This window comes from Pteropus vampyrus, unplaced genomic scaffold (genome assembly GCF_000151845.1).
Source record: "Pteropus vampyrus isolate Shadow unplaced genomic scaffold, Pvam_2.0 Scaffold387, whole genome shotgun sequence".
NCBI lineage: Eukaryota > Metazoa > Chordata > Mammalia > Chiroptera > Pteropodidae > Pteropus > Pteropus vampyrus.
In genome coordinates this window covers 3,601,859-3,616,434 of record NW_011889168.1, presented here as the reverse complement: position 1 = coordinate 3,616,434, position 14,576 = coordinate 3,601,859, and the positions used below count along the sequence as shown (strand labels likewise).

General features: G+C 52.5%; 1 protein-coding gene across 2 annotated transcripts; it reads right to left on the bottom strand.

Annotated features, from left to right (window-relative positions):
• Nucleotides 1-1,554: 1,554 nt before the first annotated feature.
• CDK16 (cyclin dependent kinase 16) lies at nt 1,555-13,180 on the bottom strand. Of its 2 annotated transcripts, none has more exons than XM_011380068.2 (16): nt 12,632-13,180; nt 7,682-7,889; nt 6,961-7,094; nt 6,739-6,864; nt 6,581-6,637; nt 6,370-6,484; nt 5,607-5,701; nt 5,446-5,508; nt 5,074-5,197; nt 4,755-4,875; nt 4,544-4,641; nt 4,355-4,460; nt 4,231-4,273; nt 4,005-4,095; nt 2,898-2,975; nt 1,555-2,812 (listed from the first exon to the last, which is right to left on the bottom strand). In XM_011380068.2, exons 2-16 carry the CDS (start codon nt 7,881-7,883, stop codon nt 2,775-2,777), a joined length of 1,491 nt encoding a protein of 496 aa, XP_011378370.1. In that variant the 5' UTR covers nt 7,884-7,889; nt 12,632-13,180; the 3' UTR covers nt 1,555-2,774. The 2 variants fall into 2 exon arrangements, with proteins under 2 accessions (XP_011378370.1, XP_011378369.1); XM_011380067.1 differs by lacking the exon at nt 12,632-13,180 and adding an exon at nt 12,194-12,614.
• Nucleotides 13,181-14,576: the final 1,396 nt, after the last annotated feature.

Below are 14,576 nucleotides of genomic sequence, written 5' to 3'. Positions count from 1 at the left end.
CCCACATCCATGATCTCAAAATTTACCTCTATGTTCAGTTAACTTCTGCAGGGCAGGGATTGTCTTTATTACTGATTCCAGCCCCCAGCCCAGACCTGGCACAGATGAGGCATCACAGCTCAATTGTGTAAACTGAGGGAGAAAGGGAGCAATCCTCTCACCTGGGGCTCCCCATAGTGGCATTTGAATTGGGTTTGGCACATGGCACATTGCTCTTCAAGCCCAGCTCTTGGAGTCTGAATTGACTTTCCTCATTGCCCCTTTGCAGACTCCACCTCCCTACTTACCTGAACAGCCTGTCCTCCCTACCATCCAGGAGGCCTCCCTCCTCAGGCCTGGACTCGTTCTCTCCACCTTCCAGAGGTCAACTTTTACCCACACCAATGATCTCTTATCACTTCCCACAGCAGTTGTGTGAATTCTAGACCTAAGTCTGGCCTGGCAATCTTGTCCCCCTTTGCAAGGTCACTTTCCCAGCCTCCTTTGCTCTCAGAGGTAGCCATATCATCTTGTTCTAGCCAAAGGATGGCACAGGAAGTCTGTGGAGAAGCTCGTGTAAGTTGCAGTCCTGTTTATTACAAGGAAACAGGGAGAGAGGGTGCCATTTTCCCTGCTTGCTTTCCCGTCTTTGAGGATGTTAACAACCATCATGGAACCATAAGGCTGCAAGCTGAGGTGTCACTGAAGTGCTTATAGGGACATAGTGGAATGATAAGAGACCCTTGGGCCCCTGCCAATGGACTTCTGTAACCAGCCACTTAGTTAGGCTTGCTATTTTACCTACAGCATTTACATGGTCTTGCCCGCTCCACCTCTTCTGCCTCGAAGTCTATTCTTGGCTTTGCCCAAAATGGTGGGGCAGGGACTAGAAGTCTCAGGACAAAGGGAATCAAAACCTTGACTATACTCACACTTGAGGTCAAGTCCCAGGCTGTGCCAATTGACCCGTGGCCTCTCACAAAACCACTGCATCCCTCCCAGGGTTGTCTCAGCAATATCACGGTTTCCATTACTTTCTAGACACCAATAATCCAAACTTTCAGTTCCATTGATGACCCACTACTAATTTTAATCCATGTATTATAAGATTCCCCTACTCACTCAGTGGTCCAAAAACCATCCTCATGTTCCCCCTCCAACTGGCCTGCCTCATGGTGTCCCAGTCAGACATGTGGTGGTCATACTGCGCCTTGCTGCCTCATCTCCCCACCTCCTGGTTTTGGGGGCCTTCCAGGTGTCTGAATTTTGAACAGCCTCTCTACACCTTCTTGTCCCTACCGTATAGCTAACTTCTTCATATTCTTGGGTAAATCTAATACCTCTCTCTCTGCTTCCTAGCCCATCCTCCATTCAGCCTGCTCTGCTTCAGTTCAGTGTTCCACCATTGTGTGTGCAACCCCACAGATGCCTTTTTCACAGCCGTGACATGTCCCTGGCCCACTCCCAGTGCTCCCCTAGACTATGGGGACACGGTATGAATTCATCATGGTACGAGTACTCACCCTGGGTCAAGCCCACCCTCACCCTTGTATGGATTTGCAATCACATTTTTCTCTTTAGACTTTTTAATATTTCATACAGTGATTATGGTGCATTCAGGAACCAACCCCCCAAACCCCACCAGGAGGGCACCCACCCCTGCCCTCCCACCCCATTTAAGGGACCCAGGGTTTAGAGTGGAGGAAGGGGAGGTAATCACCCATCTGGGACTGAGCCCAGAGACTGTCCCTGCCCTGCCTCACCCTCCCCAGGGGTTAGGGGATAACTCCTGGGCACACACACCCCATCCCCCCGCCAGCCCCTCTGTCCCTGCCTGTGCACATAGACATACTATGGCTCCTCACTGAGTTGGTCAGTTCCTGGCAGGGCCCCTACTCAACAGCACCGAGTGGGGTGGGGGCAAGAGGGCTGGGCTAGGGAGACCCTGAGAAGGAAGGAGGCCCCAGCTATGGGACTGTAAGAGGGAAAGACTGGGGCCCCAACCTTGTCCATCTCCCAGAGTCTCCAGTAGTCCCCAGGTACCCCTGCGGCTGGGGATGGCAGGTGGGGGGTAGGAAGGCGAGTGGTTGAGGCATGCTTTCCCTTAGCCGATCCCAGGGTCTGGTGATGGTCAGGGTTCTGAATAGGGGCTGTGTCCCTGCCTTGGAAAGGCTGGGAGCGGGGCTTCATTGCACAAAATACTGTGGGAGGGCCACACGCAGGGGGTGGGGCCCAGCCAGTCTGTATAGAGATATTGCATTTAAAAAATGAAAACCTCATTTAAAATAATTAAAAAACAATGAATGAAATGAACAACAACAAAAAAGCCCACACAACATGAGGCAGGTGGGACAGGCAGGAAAGCAAGCAGGGGAAACCTCAGACTCAAGGCATCCCCATCTTGTCTGAGTCGAGATCCCCAGCCTGGGCTAGCTCCAGACCCCTGGCTGGCCATGGGGTAGTGGTCCTGGGGGAGGGTATGATGGGGAGGGGTATAGGCCTGGCCTCAGTGTGGGAGGCTGGCACGGCCATGCTGTCCGCCGGCAACTACTGAGACAGAGAGAGACAAACAGACCAGGCAAGGAGCATTGAGAGCTTTGTTAGCACCCAGCAGACAGGCCAATGGGTGGGTTGACAGGCCAATGATCATGTGTTTTTGGACAGGCAGCAGGGGACATGTGGGCAGGCGAGCATGAGTCAGGCAGGTAGCAAGCAGGGAGGATGCAGTTGGGGTCTGCCCTGTGAGGGGTGTGGCATCCCTCCAGCTGCTGCCTGCTGGGGCCTGGGTCTGTGGCTTAGAACTCGGTGTCCACCACACGGAAAGCTGGCCTGCCTGTGGGCAAAAGCAAAGCGGATGGCTGTTGGTGGACAAGCAGGTAGGTGGATGGGGCAAGGAAGAGGGTAAGGGCCGCATCTACCTGAGTCAGGCATTGACGAAGAGCGAAGGCTGGCCTCCTTTTGTAGCTGGATCTCCTTTAGTGCAAATATGGAAGTAGCTGTGGGTGGAAGAGAGACAGAAGTAGGGAATGACCCATGGGGCCATCCAGGACCACTCACCATATGGCCCTATTGGGGGAATTAGAAAAAGCTGCCTTTCTTTGAGAGGCTTGACCTTTATCCACCAAATAATCCCACATATAAACCAGCTACAACTAGGAAAAATGAAATATGAGCAATTATATGACACCAAATCCTTATTAATTTCATCAAGTGTAATAATGGTATTGCATTTTGATGGATGGTGTTTAGGATATGATTTAGATTAGTTCAGTGGGGAGATACGTGAAGTGTGCCAAATCTTTTTTAGATGTTATGTTTAAAAAATATTCTATAGATACATGCTGAAATTATTTATAGGTAAATGGTATGTCTGGAATTTGAAAATAATCAGTGGGGATACAGATAAGACCAGATTGGCCATGAGTTGATGACCTGTTGGAGTACTTGAGAACTCATTATTTGGTCTAATATATAAACATTTAATTTTAAAATGTCCAAGTTAATAAGTTTCAAAGTCAGATATAAAAAGAGAACACCCTGTATGATTCAATTTCTGCAGAGTACAAGGACAGGGAAAGTTTATTTAGGCTGTTATAAGTCAAACTAGTGGTAACCCTTGGTGGCGGGGGTGGGACAACTGAAGGAAATGAGAAGGTGCTTTGGGGAAGCTTCTCAAGTCCCGTTTCTTGACCTGTATGCCAGTTACACGGGTGTGTGTTTAGTTTGTGAAAACTCATGCAGTACAGTTATGATCTGTGCATTTCTCAGTATATACTTTACAAGGAAATGTTTACTTAAAAAAAAAGTAAAGTGATATTGTATTTTTTATGTATATTTGAAAATTTCCATGAAAGGTAAAAAGAACTGAAAACCTACATAACTTTTTTATAATAACACATCACATGTGTGAACAAGGGTGTGCCCCCTTACAGGTGGCATAGCCAGAGCCCTACACAACCTGCCCAGCTGTCCGCAGCAGTCCCCACAGTCCTCTACCAGCTGGTCCATTTCCCAGCTTCACTCACTGTCAGGAAGTTTGTGGATCCGCTCCCCCAGACCGAGGAAGAATGGGTGTTTCATGGAGTCCTCTGCGGAGATCCGATTGCGACCTTCAAACTAGGGGGGCGGAGGACACGGAGTATTGACATTTTCACAGAGTAAGTCTCTCTTCTTCCCCACCCCTACAGCTCCCTGCTTCCCCACCCCTGGAATCCCCTAGCCCCCAAGGCTGGCCCAGGAAAGTGGTCTCACCTGCAGCAGCTTGGTAAGGAGGTCAGCCCCATCGCTGTCAAGTCTACCGCAAAGACAAGGAAACCCGCTTTAAATTGAGCTTGGGCACTCTTGCCCCTAACACCCACCTACCCACCAGCCTCACCGGGGTGCATGGCTCAAAAGGGTCTCAGAGCGGTACTTGGGGTAGTTGTATGTCTTGAATTCTTCGTTGGACAGGATGCCCGGCCATGTCTCCTCAGTTGGGGTTCCTGGCAGGAAGAGGCATTACCCTAAGCATCTCACTGGGCCTCCTTCAATGTCCCCACAGCTCCTGGGGTTCGTGCCTCCTCACCCAAGATGCGGAAGATGAAGTGTAGCTGTTCCTCCACTGTGGAGCCTGGGAAGAGGGGCCGGCCCGTGGCCATCTCATAGAAGATGCAGCCCACACCCCTGGGCAGGGAGGGCACAGTAAATAAATAGAGAAGGCAGTTGGCTGATTGGCCATTGTTATCAAGCCACCCCCTTTACCGCATAGCCTCTGCCACACTTCCACCTGTCCTCACCACATGTCAATCTGGGTGGAGTAGTCTGTAGACCCAAGCAGGATGTCAGGGGGCCGGTACCATAGTGTCACCACCTCATTGGAGTAGGTCTTTGTTGGAATTGACTTGGCCCGAGCCAGGCCTGGTAAGTGGAAAGAAGGGGCAGCTGGAATTGAAGTGGTCCTGGACAGTCTAGGGGAGAATACAGTTGGGACTGAGGGCGTCCTAAGCAAAGCCTGGAAAGGCTGAAGGGGACTGAGACTAGGTGGTCATGGGGAAGGGAAAGGCTGGGAGATTAAGGCTGGGGGATTACTGGGAAGAAGGGGGAGACTGGGGGTACCAAAATCAGCCAGCTTAAGCTCTCCTCTCTCATTGATGAGCAAGTTCTGGGGCTTGAGGTCACGGTGTAGCACCTTCTGCCGATGGCAGTAGGCCAGACCACGGAGCAGCTGGAACAGGAACAGCTAGGGACCCAAAATGGCAAGCAGAGGTCAGTGAGTATCCAGCAGCCTAACCCCAGCAGGCACTGCTCCCCATCCCCAACACAGACACTGAGCACAGAGACTTGTCTCACAAAAGAGGACAGGGTTCCAGTGCCCTCCCAGGGCTCCCAGAAAAAAAGCCAAACAGGAAAATCATTTCTAGGAAATTTGTGTGATGAAGTGGGTGAGTAGAGTCCCCCTTGTGCCCCTGCATCCTGCCCCACACCCACTTTCACATTATGCATGTTGATGATGTTCCCACAGTCATCCAGGTACTGCTTCAGGTCTTTGTCCTGAGGAGAGAAAAGCAGATAGAAGAATGAGGGTCATGTCCTGTGGCTCCTGGCTATCTTCCCACCTCCCCCCAGGACCCACTGCCACATAACCTTACCAGGTACTCAAAGACAAGAGTGAGGGACTTCTCAGTGTGGATAATGTCATGTAGCGTGACGATGTTGGCATGTTTGAGGTCCTTGAGCAGGGACACTGCAGGAAGCATGGGGGTGGGATGGAGAAGGAGTCACAGCCCCATCCTCAGAATAAAGACAAGCACTAGACAGGGACGAGCCCAAGGTTTCCTTCTTTCCCTGTGCAGTTTGGGGTGGTACCTCACAGCCACAGGCTCTAACCCACCCAATGACAGGAAGGTGTGTCCCCATGTCCCAGATGTGGAAACGAAGGCTCAGAGAAGTATATGGAACAAGAACCTGGGACTGCAGCATCAGGATTATGTGACACTAGATTTTCACAACCCATTTTTGGTTTCTGGAAAGAGTCCTTGCTCTAACCCTTAATACACAGGCCTGGAGCTTCATGTGAAATTGACACTCGATTTCTATACAATTTGAATTCACTGCATGTGATGTTCTGACTCTGCTGTATCAAGTAAATTGGTGAGCACTTTCAGGGGGGCTCTCAGAACCAAAGCAGGTACCTTCTTTTCCAATTCATCTGCCTCTTCTCCAAACAGGAACAGATTACTGGTTATCTTGATTATTACCTAGATATGTGGGTTATGAGCACTTTTTCACGAAGCCCAGAGTGTCAGGAAGGAAGTCTCATAACCCCCAGCCTCTGATCTCACTATGGGATGTGTGTGTGCACCATGGGGAGTGCTCGGGAAGCCTGGGGCAAATCTTCCGGGATGTCTGTACCTTCCCGGATGGCCGTACAGGGTGCCCCCTCTTCGTGTTCCAGTCTGATCTCCTTGAGTGCCACAAGGTTGTCTGTGAGCTTGCTTTTGCCTTTGTAGACGGTGGCATAGGTACCCTGGGGAGTGAGTAAGAGTGACAGGAGAGGAGCTTAAGGCTGCAAGGAGTTCCCACTAACCCCATTCCCATCATGGTCCTTCTTGCTCTCCCTCACCTCGCCCAGCTTGTCCAGCTTGATATATGTCTCCAGTTTCCCAAAGCCAATCTCGGACTGTGGGGTGAAGGAGGCAAATTGAAACAGGCTCAGGAGTGGGGACTAGTCGGGGAGAGAAGGGTGGTTAAGAGGAGAAGACAGGAACAGAAGATGCTCACCAAGCTGACACGACGGAGGCGGCGGCTGAGGGGCTTATCGAAGATGGGGCTATTGAGGGTCAGCTTCTCAAGGTAGCCCTCGGGCAACCGGATGTCAGCTGGTAGTGATAGGCGCTTATTGATGTCCTAGAAGGCAAGACAGGAGAAATAGGACCACGAACTCCACCTCTCCAGGTCCAACACTCTTTTCCAGCCCCACAACCCAGACAAGGGGTTAAGCACCTCAGTGGAGATCTTGCGTGGGGGATGGTTGCGCATGCGCACCCTCACTGGCGACTGCACCTCATCTGAGGATGTGGCTGAAGCCTGGTCACTTTCCCCGTCAGACCCCATCTTCAAGTCCTCGTGTACAATCTCTGGTGGTGGTGACAGAGGGAGAGCAGGCCAGGTAGAGTCAGGAGCCCCAGGACACCCCCTCCCCCATGGAATATATTCCCTCATCATACAGGTATGTGCAGGGACCCCCAGAGCAGCCTGGAGTCCCTCAGGGAAAGGGTGGCAAGGCCCAGGGAGGTTCAGACAGGTCAGGATAGGTTGAATGGGATAGGGGGAAATAGTCACCTAGTGAAGAACCTGGTTCCAGGGGTGAGCTGAGACTGCGGCTGGCCCAGGGGGCAGGGAGAGGTAGCCAAAGGCCCTGGGAAAGCAGGCCCCGGGCAGGCAGGCACCAAGCCTGAGGGGGCCATCACAAAGTGCACGAGAAGGGCAAAGGGAGACTAAGGACAGCTTTGGCAGGCAAGGCACCCTTCTTCCCCCTAAGGCCTGGGCACAAAGCCAATGGAAGGGGCACAGGTGGACAGATAAAGCGTGTTGAGAGAAGATGGAAGGGAAGAGAAAGAAAATGGAGAAAGGAAAATGAAAAGAACATAAGTCTAAGAGAAACTGAGACTGGGAGGCAGCATTTGAGGACCAGTCTGGGGGTGGGAGTAGTTAGTAGATCTACCTGGTGCAGAGCTGAGTGGTCCCCGTCCAGAGCGAGGTTCTCCAGGGGCTGCACGAGTAGGGGCCTCTCCAAGGTCACTGCCGCCGCCACCGCCACTCTCATCCAGGCCTATCTGTTCAGGGGCACCATTGGTCTTGTCTACACCTCGGCCCCCTCGGAGTGTCATTGACAGCTGCCGTTTGATCTTCTTCATCCGATCCATGGCAACCTGAGCAGAGGGTATGGATGGGAATAGGTCCCACATTAACATCTATCTGACCACCATGGGCCCCCTAAAACCCATGACAACCTAGTGAGGCACGTAGACATGAACTGTGTCAATGCCTACCCAACCACTGTTGGAGCCCTGGAACCACTCAAGATTTCTGGAAACCTGGCATGGATGGGAACCCTTGCCGGTGCCTGCCCACCTATGGCCAGCCCCTGGGCACCCTGCTCCCAAGTAGCCCACCTGGGTACTGAGGCGTGGGTGGCTGGCTGAGGACAAGGGCCCAACCGGTGGACTGTTGGTCTCTATGGAGGCAGCCTCAGTGTGGGAGCAGAGGGCTCTACAGCAGGCGTTCTCAGGTGCAGCGGAAGTGATAGATCTGGCCATGGGTGGGGCGGGGGGCTCGCCCATGACCTTGGGACCACTGACATGGCCCCGGGCACGCCCATAGAATGCCACATTCCGCTGGCACCAGCCCCACATCACCCCCTACTCCCAAGGCAGACTGCTCCCTGTGGCCACAAGGCCCTCCCACCTCCCCTCAGCAACCATCGTCATGGTGACTAGTGGACTATTCCACTGGTCTGCCGAAGTAAAGGGTACAGGGGCGAGGTCCTGCCCAGACTCAACCACTGGTTGGGGTTGTGGGGGGGGGGATCTCAGTGCACACCAGCTGTCCTGAGGACTGCTGAAAGGTTCAATCGAGTTGGGACCCATAGGTCCCACCCAGATTTTTACAATCCAGATCACATTTCTCCTTTGAGAATGCACTACATCTCTCTTATCACCCAAAATAAACCTCCCAGTCCTCAGTATTGCCCACAAAGTCTTACCCCATTCAACCCTACTACCTCTGGCCTCACCTCCCCCTCAGTCATTGCTAGTTGCTGTTCTGCAACCATACGTAGCAGTTCTACCTCAGGGCCTTTGCAGTGGCTGTTCCCAGTACCTGGAATACCCTTCCTCCAGATTCCAAAAACAGCTCACTCCCTTACCCCCTTTCAGGCCCCTGTTCAAATACTACCTTTTCCCATGGATAACCCTCCACAAATTACCTTATTTAAAATCTCAACCATCCAGAGCTCCCTCACCTTGCCAATTATCCCCCAGCACTCATCACCTCCTCAGAAATGACACCATCTACTTATTGATTTCTTTATTCCTTACTGTCTGTCTCCTCACCACCGTAACTAGAAGATCAGCTCTGCCAGGGTAGATTTGTCTGTTTAGGTCACAGCTATATCCTGAGGACCTGGAATAGTGACTGACAGAGTAGTTGCTCAAAAAATGCTTATGGCAGAAATAAATGAATCAGGGGGCTGAAGGCCTAGGATCAACCTTTACCAGGGTGAGTCCCTGCTACTCATGAACAATCCCAGACAAGGTGGCCCAGTGACATTGGCATCAGCAGGAAGATGACCTACCTAGATGGGGTTGCTGGAGGGAACGGGGCCACCGAAAGGCTTAGGCTGGCCTTCTTCTGCTTCCTCCTGGGCTCTGGGCCGGCAAGGAGGGGGAAAGAACTGGCCCAGGAACCATCTGGACTCACAGCATGGCCTAAGATGGCCCTGGGCCCAAGGGAAGTGAAGCTAGATAGGAAGTTGAGGATGAGGCTGGGGCTAGATTCAAGGAGAAAAGTGGGTCATCTGTTACCCAGAAATCAGGTGCTTAGCCCAGCAGTCCCCCATACCCCACTTCTGTCTCCCTGACTTCACCACCCTCAGGAGGGGTAGAAGGGCCAGCCTAATAGAAAGACCTCAATAAAGAGGATGAGGTTCATCCAGAGAACCCAGGATAACAACAGGATAACAACAAAATCCTGACCCAAGAGGCTGAACACTGGACCTGAGGCTGAGGAAGGTGAAGCATGACCAGCCCCCAAAGACTCTTGTGTCAATATGGCATGGATACTCAATTTGTTGTGACAGGGAATGGGGGAGTTGGTTGGGGGAAGACTGTAAGTAGAGCTGGATGGACAGTGGGGAGGGAGCCAGAAGAAGCCAAGGGTCCATGACCTCTAACTAGAAACTCCAAGGACTGGACATATTCCAGAGTTCAGTTTTTTGGAGATTTTAGGAAAATGGGTACAAAATCTTTGACTCATGCAGCACCCCCAGCAGGGGGGCCCTGGGTGGGCCGTTGTGAACAGAGACACTTGAACATTAAACATGTAGTAAAACTTGAATACTCTTATATAACTGAGGACACTCACCACCTCACGCTAACCAACGAGGTCATCATACTCTACTAACTCCCAGAAGAACATACCATCCTTATCCTGTCCAGACCCCTATAAGCACACAATGAACCTTCAGTGTCTTGTTCCTTCAGTATACACTGGACTGAAGGCCTCTCTGCATTTTAACTGCTATCGGCACCTGCAATTTTTCTTTATCTCTAATTCCCATCAACACACAAAGCCCCACCAGAGCACAGAACCTTCTAAGTTGACTCTTATCACCACATTCTTGGTCCCCTCCCAGGCCCAGCTGCCTGTTAGCTTCTCCACAGCACTCACCCTCCACAAACACAGTTCCCTCTACATGATTCTGACCCCTATTAACATGCACTTGGGACCCTCTATAGCTGACCCACATTAGCATTCACTAGACGTTCACACTGCCCTAAATCCCATTAACACAAAGTGAACCTTGCAGATCCCTGACCTGACTGTTTTCGCCCACACTCAGACCCCTCCACAGCTATGACTATCATTAACACATAATCTGGTCCTCCCACTATCCTGCCCCCGCCACCTCCCATCAGCACAAGCTGGACCTTCACTTCGCCCTGACCTCTATTAGCCCGCACTGGGCCTCAAACAGTGCCTCCCCATTAGCATACCCTGAACCCTTACTCAGCCTTATCTCCAGAGACAAACACACTGTTCTATGATGGTCTGACCCTCATTAGCACACAGAGGTCTTCATTCAGCCCAAACCCCTATTAGCACACACTTCAGCCATCCACGGTTGTAATCCACTTTAGCACACCCAGACCTTCACACGTTCCTGTCCCTTATTTCTCTGTTTCAACTTCTCCACAGCTATAATATAACCCTTGTTGGTTCACACTTGGATTCCTTCACAGCCCTGATCCTCCTTATTGCATACTAGAAACCCTCCACAGTTCTACCGCCCATTAGCACTCCCTCAAACCTCAACACATCTCAGTCCCCTGTGGACACAAGCACACAGTCTTCACAATGTTCTGATATCCATTAGCATATTCCAGATCTCATACTGCTCTGACTCTCCCCCCACTGGCACACATTTAAGCACAAGCACCTCCATGGCTCTCAACTCACATTAGCAGTCACTAGAACTTCATCAATCACCCTACTCCTTAGTATATCCTAGAACCTCACATGCCCTGTCCTCATGGACACACATTAATCTTGCACCATCTTGATCCTGAATACACTGAACTTCTTACAGTGCTAAGCCACTCCCCTTATTGCCCCCCACGTCCATATAGCCACATCCCAACTCTGATAGTCATTAGCACAGGTTCAGGTCTTCCACCACGCTGCCCCCATTAACATAGACTGGGCCTCATATTATCCGGACTTTAATTACCACATGCAAATACCCTCTACAGCTATGACCCCCCCCCCATTAACACTCTCAACGCTCGAGTTCTTCCACTACCCTGCCCTCCATGAGCACACTCTGGACCCTCACACACTGCAATCCCTCATGAACAAATATACGTATTAACACCATCCTGGCCCTCATCACCACACACAGAGCCTCAGAGCCTTGACCCTATTAGCACGCCTTTTGGTACGTCTACCACCTTATCCCTCATTAACACACTGAGGACTCTTCTACAGCTACAACTCCATTTGCATATCTCAGCACTTCTGACATCCTCTCCCCTATTATACACGCTAGGGTCCCTCCACCGCCCCCGCATGAGCACACACTGGGCCCCAAACCTTACACAGCGCTAAGACTTATACCACATGCTCCGACTCCTCCATAGCTCAGGCCCCCATTAGCAAACCTCAACTCTTTCACCACTCTGCTACCCATTTCCATTCCCTCTGGTTCTTCGATCACCCCGCTCCCAATTACAACCCACAGTACTTCCCACTCTTAGCTCCGAGACCCGACCCAGGGCGGGGCCAAGGTCAGGGAGGCACTGAATGACCCCCTGTCTCGGTGCATTCTGGGCAATTCGCTGGGGGGAGGAGACCCAAGCCAGCGGGGCAGCCCAGAGCCCTGGGCAAGGCCGGGAGTCTGGGTTGGTTCTGTAGGAGGAAGGGCAGCCCCCACCCCACGTCTCGGGGACGCGCTCACCGGCGGGGGCGCGCGAGCAACCTCAGCGCCGCGGGGTCGGCGCGGAGGCGCCTGGGGCGGCGGCCTGGGCTGAGGCCGCGCGACCTCCTTCTCCTCCTGTTCGCCGCAGGGGCCCGTCCCAGTAGTCTTCGGCCATGGCTGCTGGGCCCGGGCCGCCGCCGGCTGAGGAGGGGGAGGCGGCGGCGGCGGCGGCTGAGGCGGAGGCGGCGTCCCGCTCAGTCGGCCATGAGCTTGGCCGCTGCGGGCGATGCCCCCGGGCTCGTCAGCGCCGGCTCGAATCCGAGAGCTCACGGCGGCTCGCGGCTCAGAGCTGACTGCCTGGGGAGACGCGGCGGATCCCAGGGCCGACCAGCCAACCACCCAACCGCTGCGCGCGCCGCGCTCCACGCATGCGCACGCACGCGCTGGACAGGGTGAAGTGCTAAGGAGGGGACTCACCTCGGACTGCACGTACCAAAAGACCCGTCCGCCGCTGGAGGGGGCGCGGCCATTGCGTGCCCACCAGGGAATGTGGCGCCAGCCCTGGAATGGCGCCAGGGGGAAGTGTAGAGGTTGTTTAGTACTCAGTTCCGATCTTACAGAAGTGTGCTAGCGCTGAAGTGGGCAGCAGCCAGTAAGCCCAGCGTACCAGTCACCATTCGCTCCCCCTACTTGGTCTCACTTGGTACATCCCCATGGTGGCAAACGGGACTTTTGCAAGGGAGAAAAAGATGAGGCAGTCAGCCCTAGTCCTTTAAGGTTGCCTCGGGAGGCAGAAATTTTAAAGGTTCGTGAGAAGATGACTTTTCTAGGAGAGGCAGCCTGGAGAATCATTGGCCTTTATCACCTTAGGCAGGGGAGAGTCTAGCCCCGCCCAGCCGATCTCCCCCCCAACCCTCCCACTCTCACACCGCTAGCTCATTCCCACTGTGAACGTGTGCGGCCCCGCCCTTTGAGGTTGTCACCCAGCCAATCGGATTTGCTCCCTGGGGTGAGGCAGTGCAAGAATGAAGGGCGTGGCTGGGTTGAAGAGGCGTGACTTCGCTGCCCTACCACGCCTCTTCCCAATTTTCATTGGCTTTGGGGGGCGGGACCTCCTTTTTGTTCTGAGCTCTTCTCACCATAGGTCAAATATCCCGTAAGGTGATTGGTCAAAAGAGTGCCCAATGGGCTTTCGCCTCTTAACCCCTCCCATCTCCCTCAGCGATGCTGACGGGGTGGAGCATGGGCTGAGAAGAAAGGCAGATTTGGGAGGCGAGTGCATTACTGCGCATGCTTGGGACTTTGGGCTAGGTGGGAGGGGTCTCTTTTCCGTTTCACATATGCACTCTAAATTGAGTTTCCTGCCATCTCTCAACTACTTTCGCCCGCCAGAGCCCTGCCTGTGGTTCCCCCGGCTCTGTGGTTTTATTTATTGGGTGCCTGTTGCGTATCAAGTACTGCCAGACCGACCTAATCCCCCACCCTTCTCTGCCTGGAAAACCCCTACACTTATCACCAACCCAGCTCAAATGGCTGCAGCCTTCAGTAGACCTTCTGGGACATCTTTAAAGTGCACCCCAGTCTAAAGCCAGCTTCCCTGTCTCTTCTGGGCTTCCCTGTATGGCAGCTTTAGTCACACCAGTTAAGTTTTTCAGTAAGGTTTATACTAGTGACGACTTACCACACCACCATGGGACTGGAAATACTACATTTGACAAAAACAAAAGTCCACCGCGGGCTAGACAATCAGGTCAATCACTTCTCTGACCTCATCTCTGACCTCCCCTTCTTCCTCTCCGCTCCAGCCATACTAGTCTCCTAGCTGTTCATGAACAAGCAGGCACAATCCAGCCTCAGGGACTTTGCACTTGTTACCTTTGCCTGGAATGCTCTTCCCCCAGATATCCACATGCCTCATCTCCTCACTTCTACCAAGTCCTTGCCTTCAATATCACCTTCATAAAGCCTTTCCTGACTATCCTATTTAAAAATGCCAACCTGCACCGCCATCATCCCAGATCCCCAGACTTAGCTCTATAGACCTTTTGAATAGCACCAATCAACTTCTAACATATACTTTTAGTCTATCCTGCGTCTCATCCTAGCAGAACATAAGCCACCCAACTCCCACCCAGGACAGGTATCTTTTTGATTTATTGTGGTTTGCAAGGCCTAGGATAGTGCCTGGAACACAGTAAGCATTCAACGAATGTTTATTGAATGCCATGATGGCCAATAATTGTAGGCAGAGACAAGAGGACACGACCTTGTCCCACCTGTATTTTGTACCTGCTGGGTGCAGGGGGCTCTCAGCGCAGTCACCCAACCCCTGCCCACTGAACCCTAGTCCATCTTGCTGGTGTTATAAGGTAGACAAACATGAAAAGTAAAATGGCACGTATTGGGGAAATAAGATGCAAGC

Coding starts and splice junctions, on each gene's coding strand:
- CDK16 (XM_011380068.2), bottom strand. CDS start 7,883: ATGGATCGGATGAAGAAGATCAAACGGCAGCTGTCAATGACACTCCGA. Junction 5,702..6,369: donor CTGTACGGCCATCCGGGAAG/GTACAGACATCC, acceptor TGCTTCCTGCAG/TGTCCCTGCTCAAGGACCTC. Junction 2,976..4,004: donor GATCCACAAACTTCCTGACA/GTGAGTGAAGCT, acceptor TTCCACCCACAG/CTACTTCCATATTTGCACTA.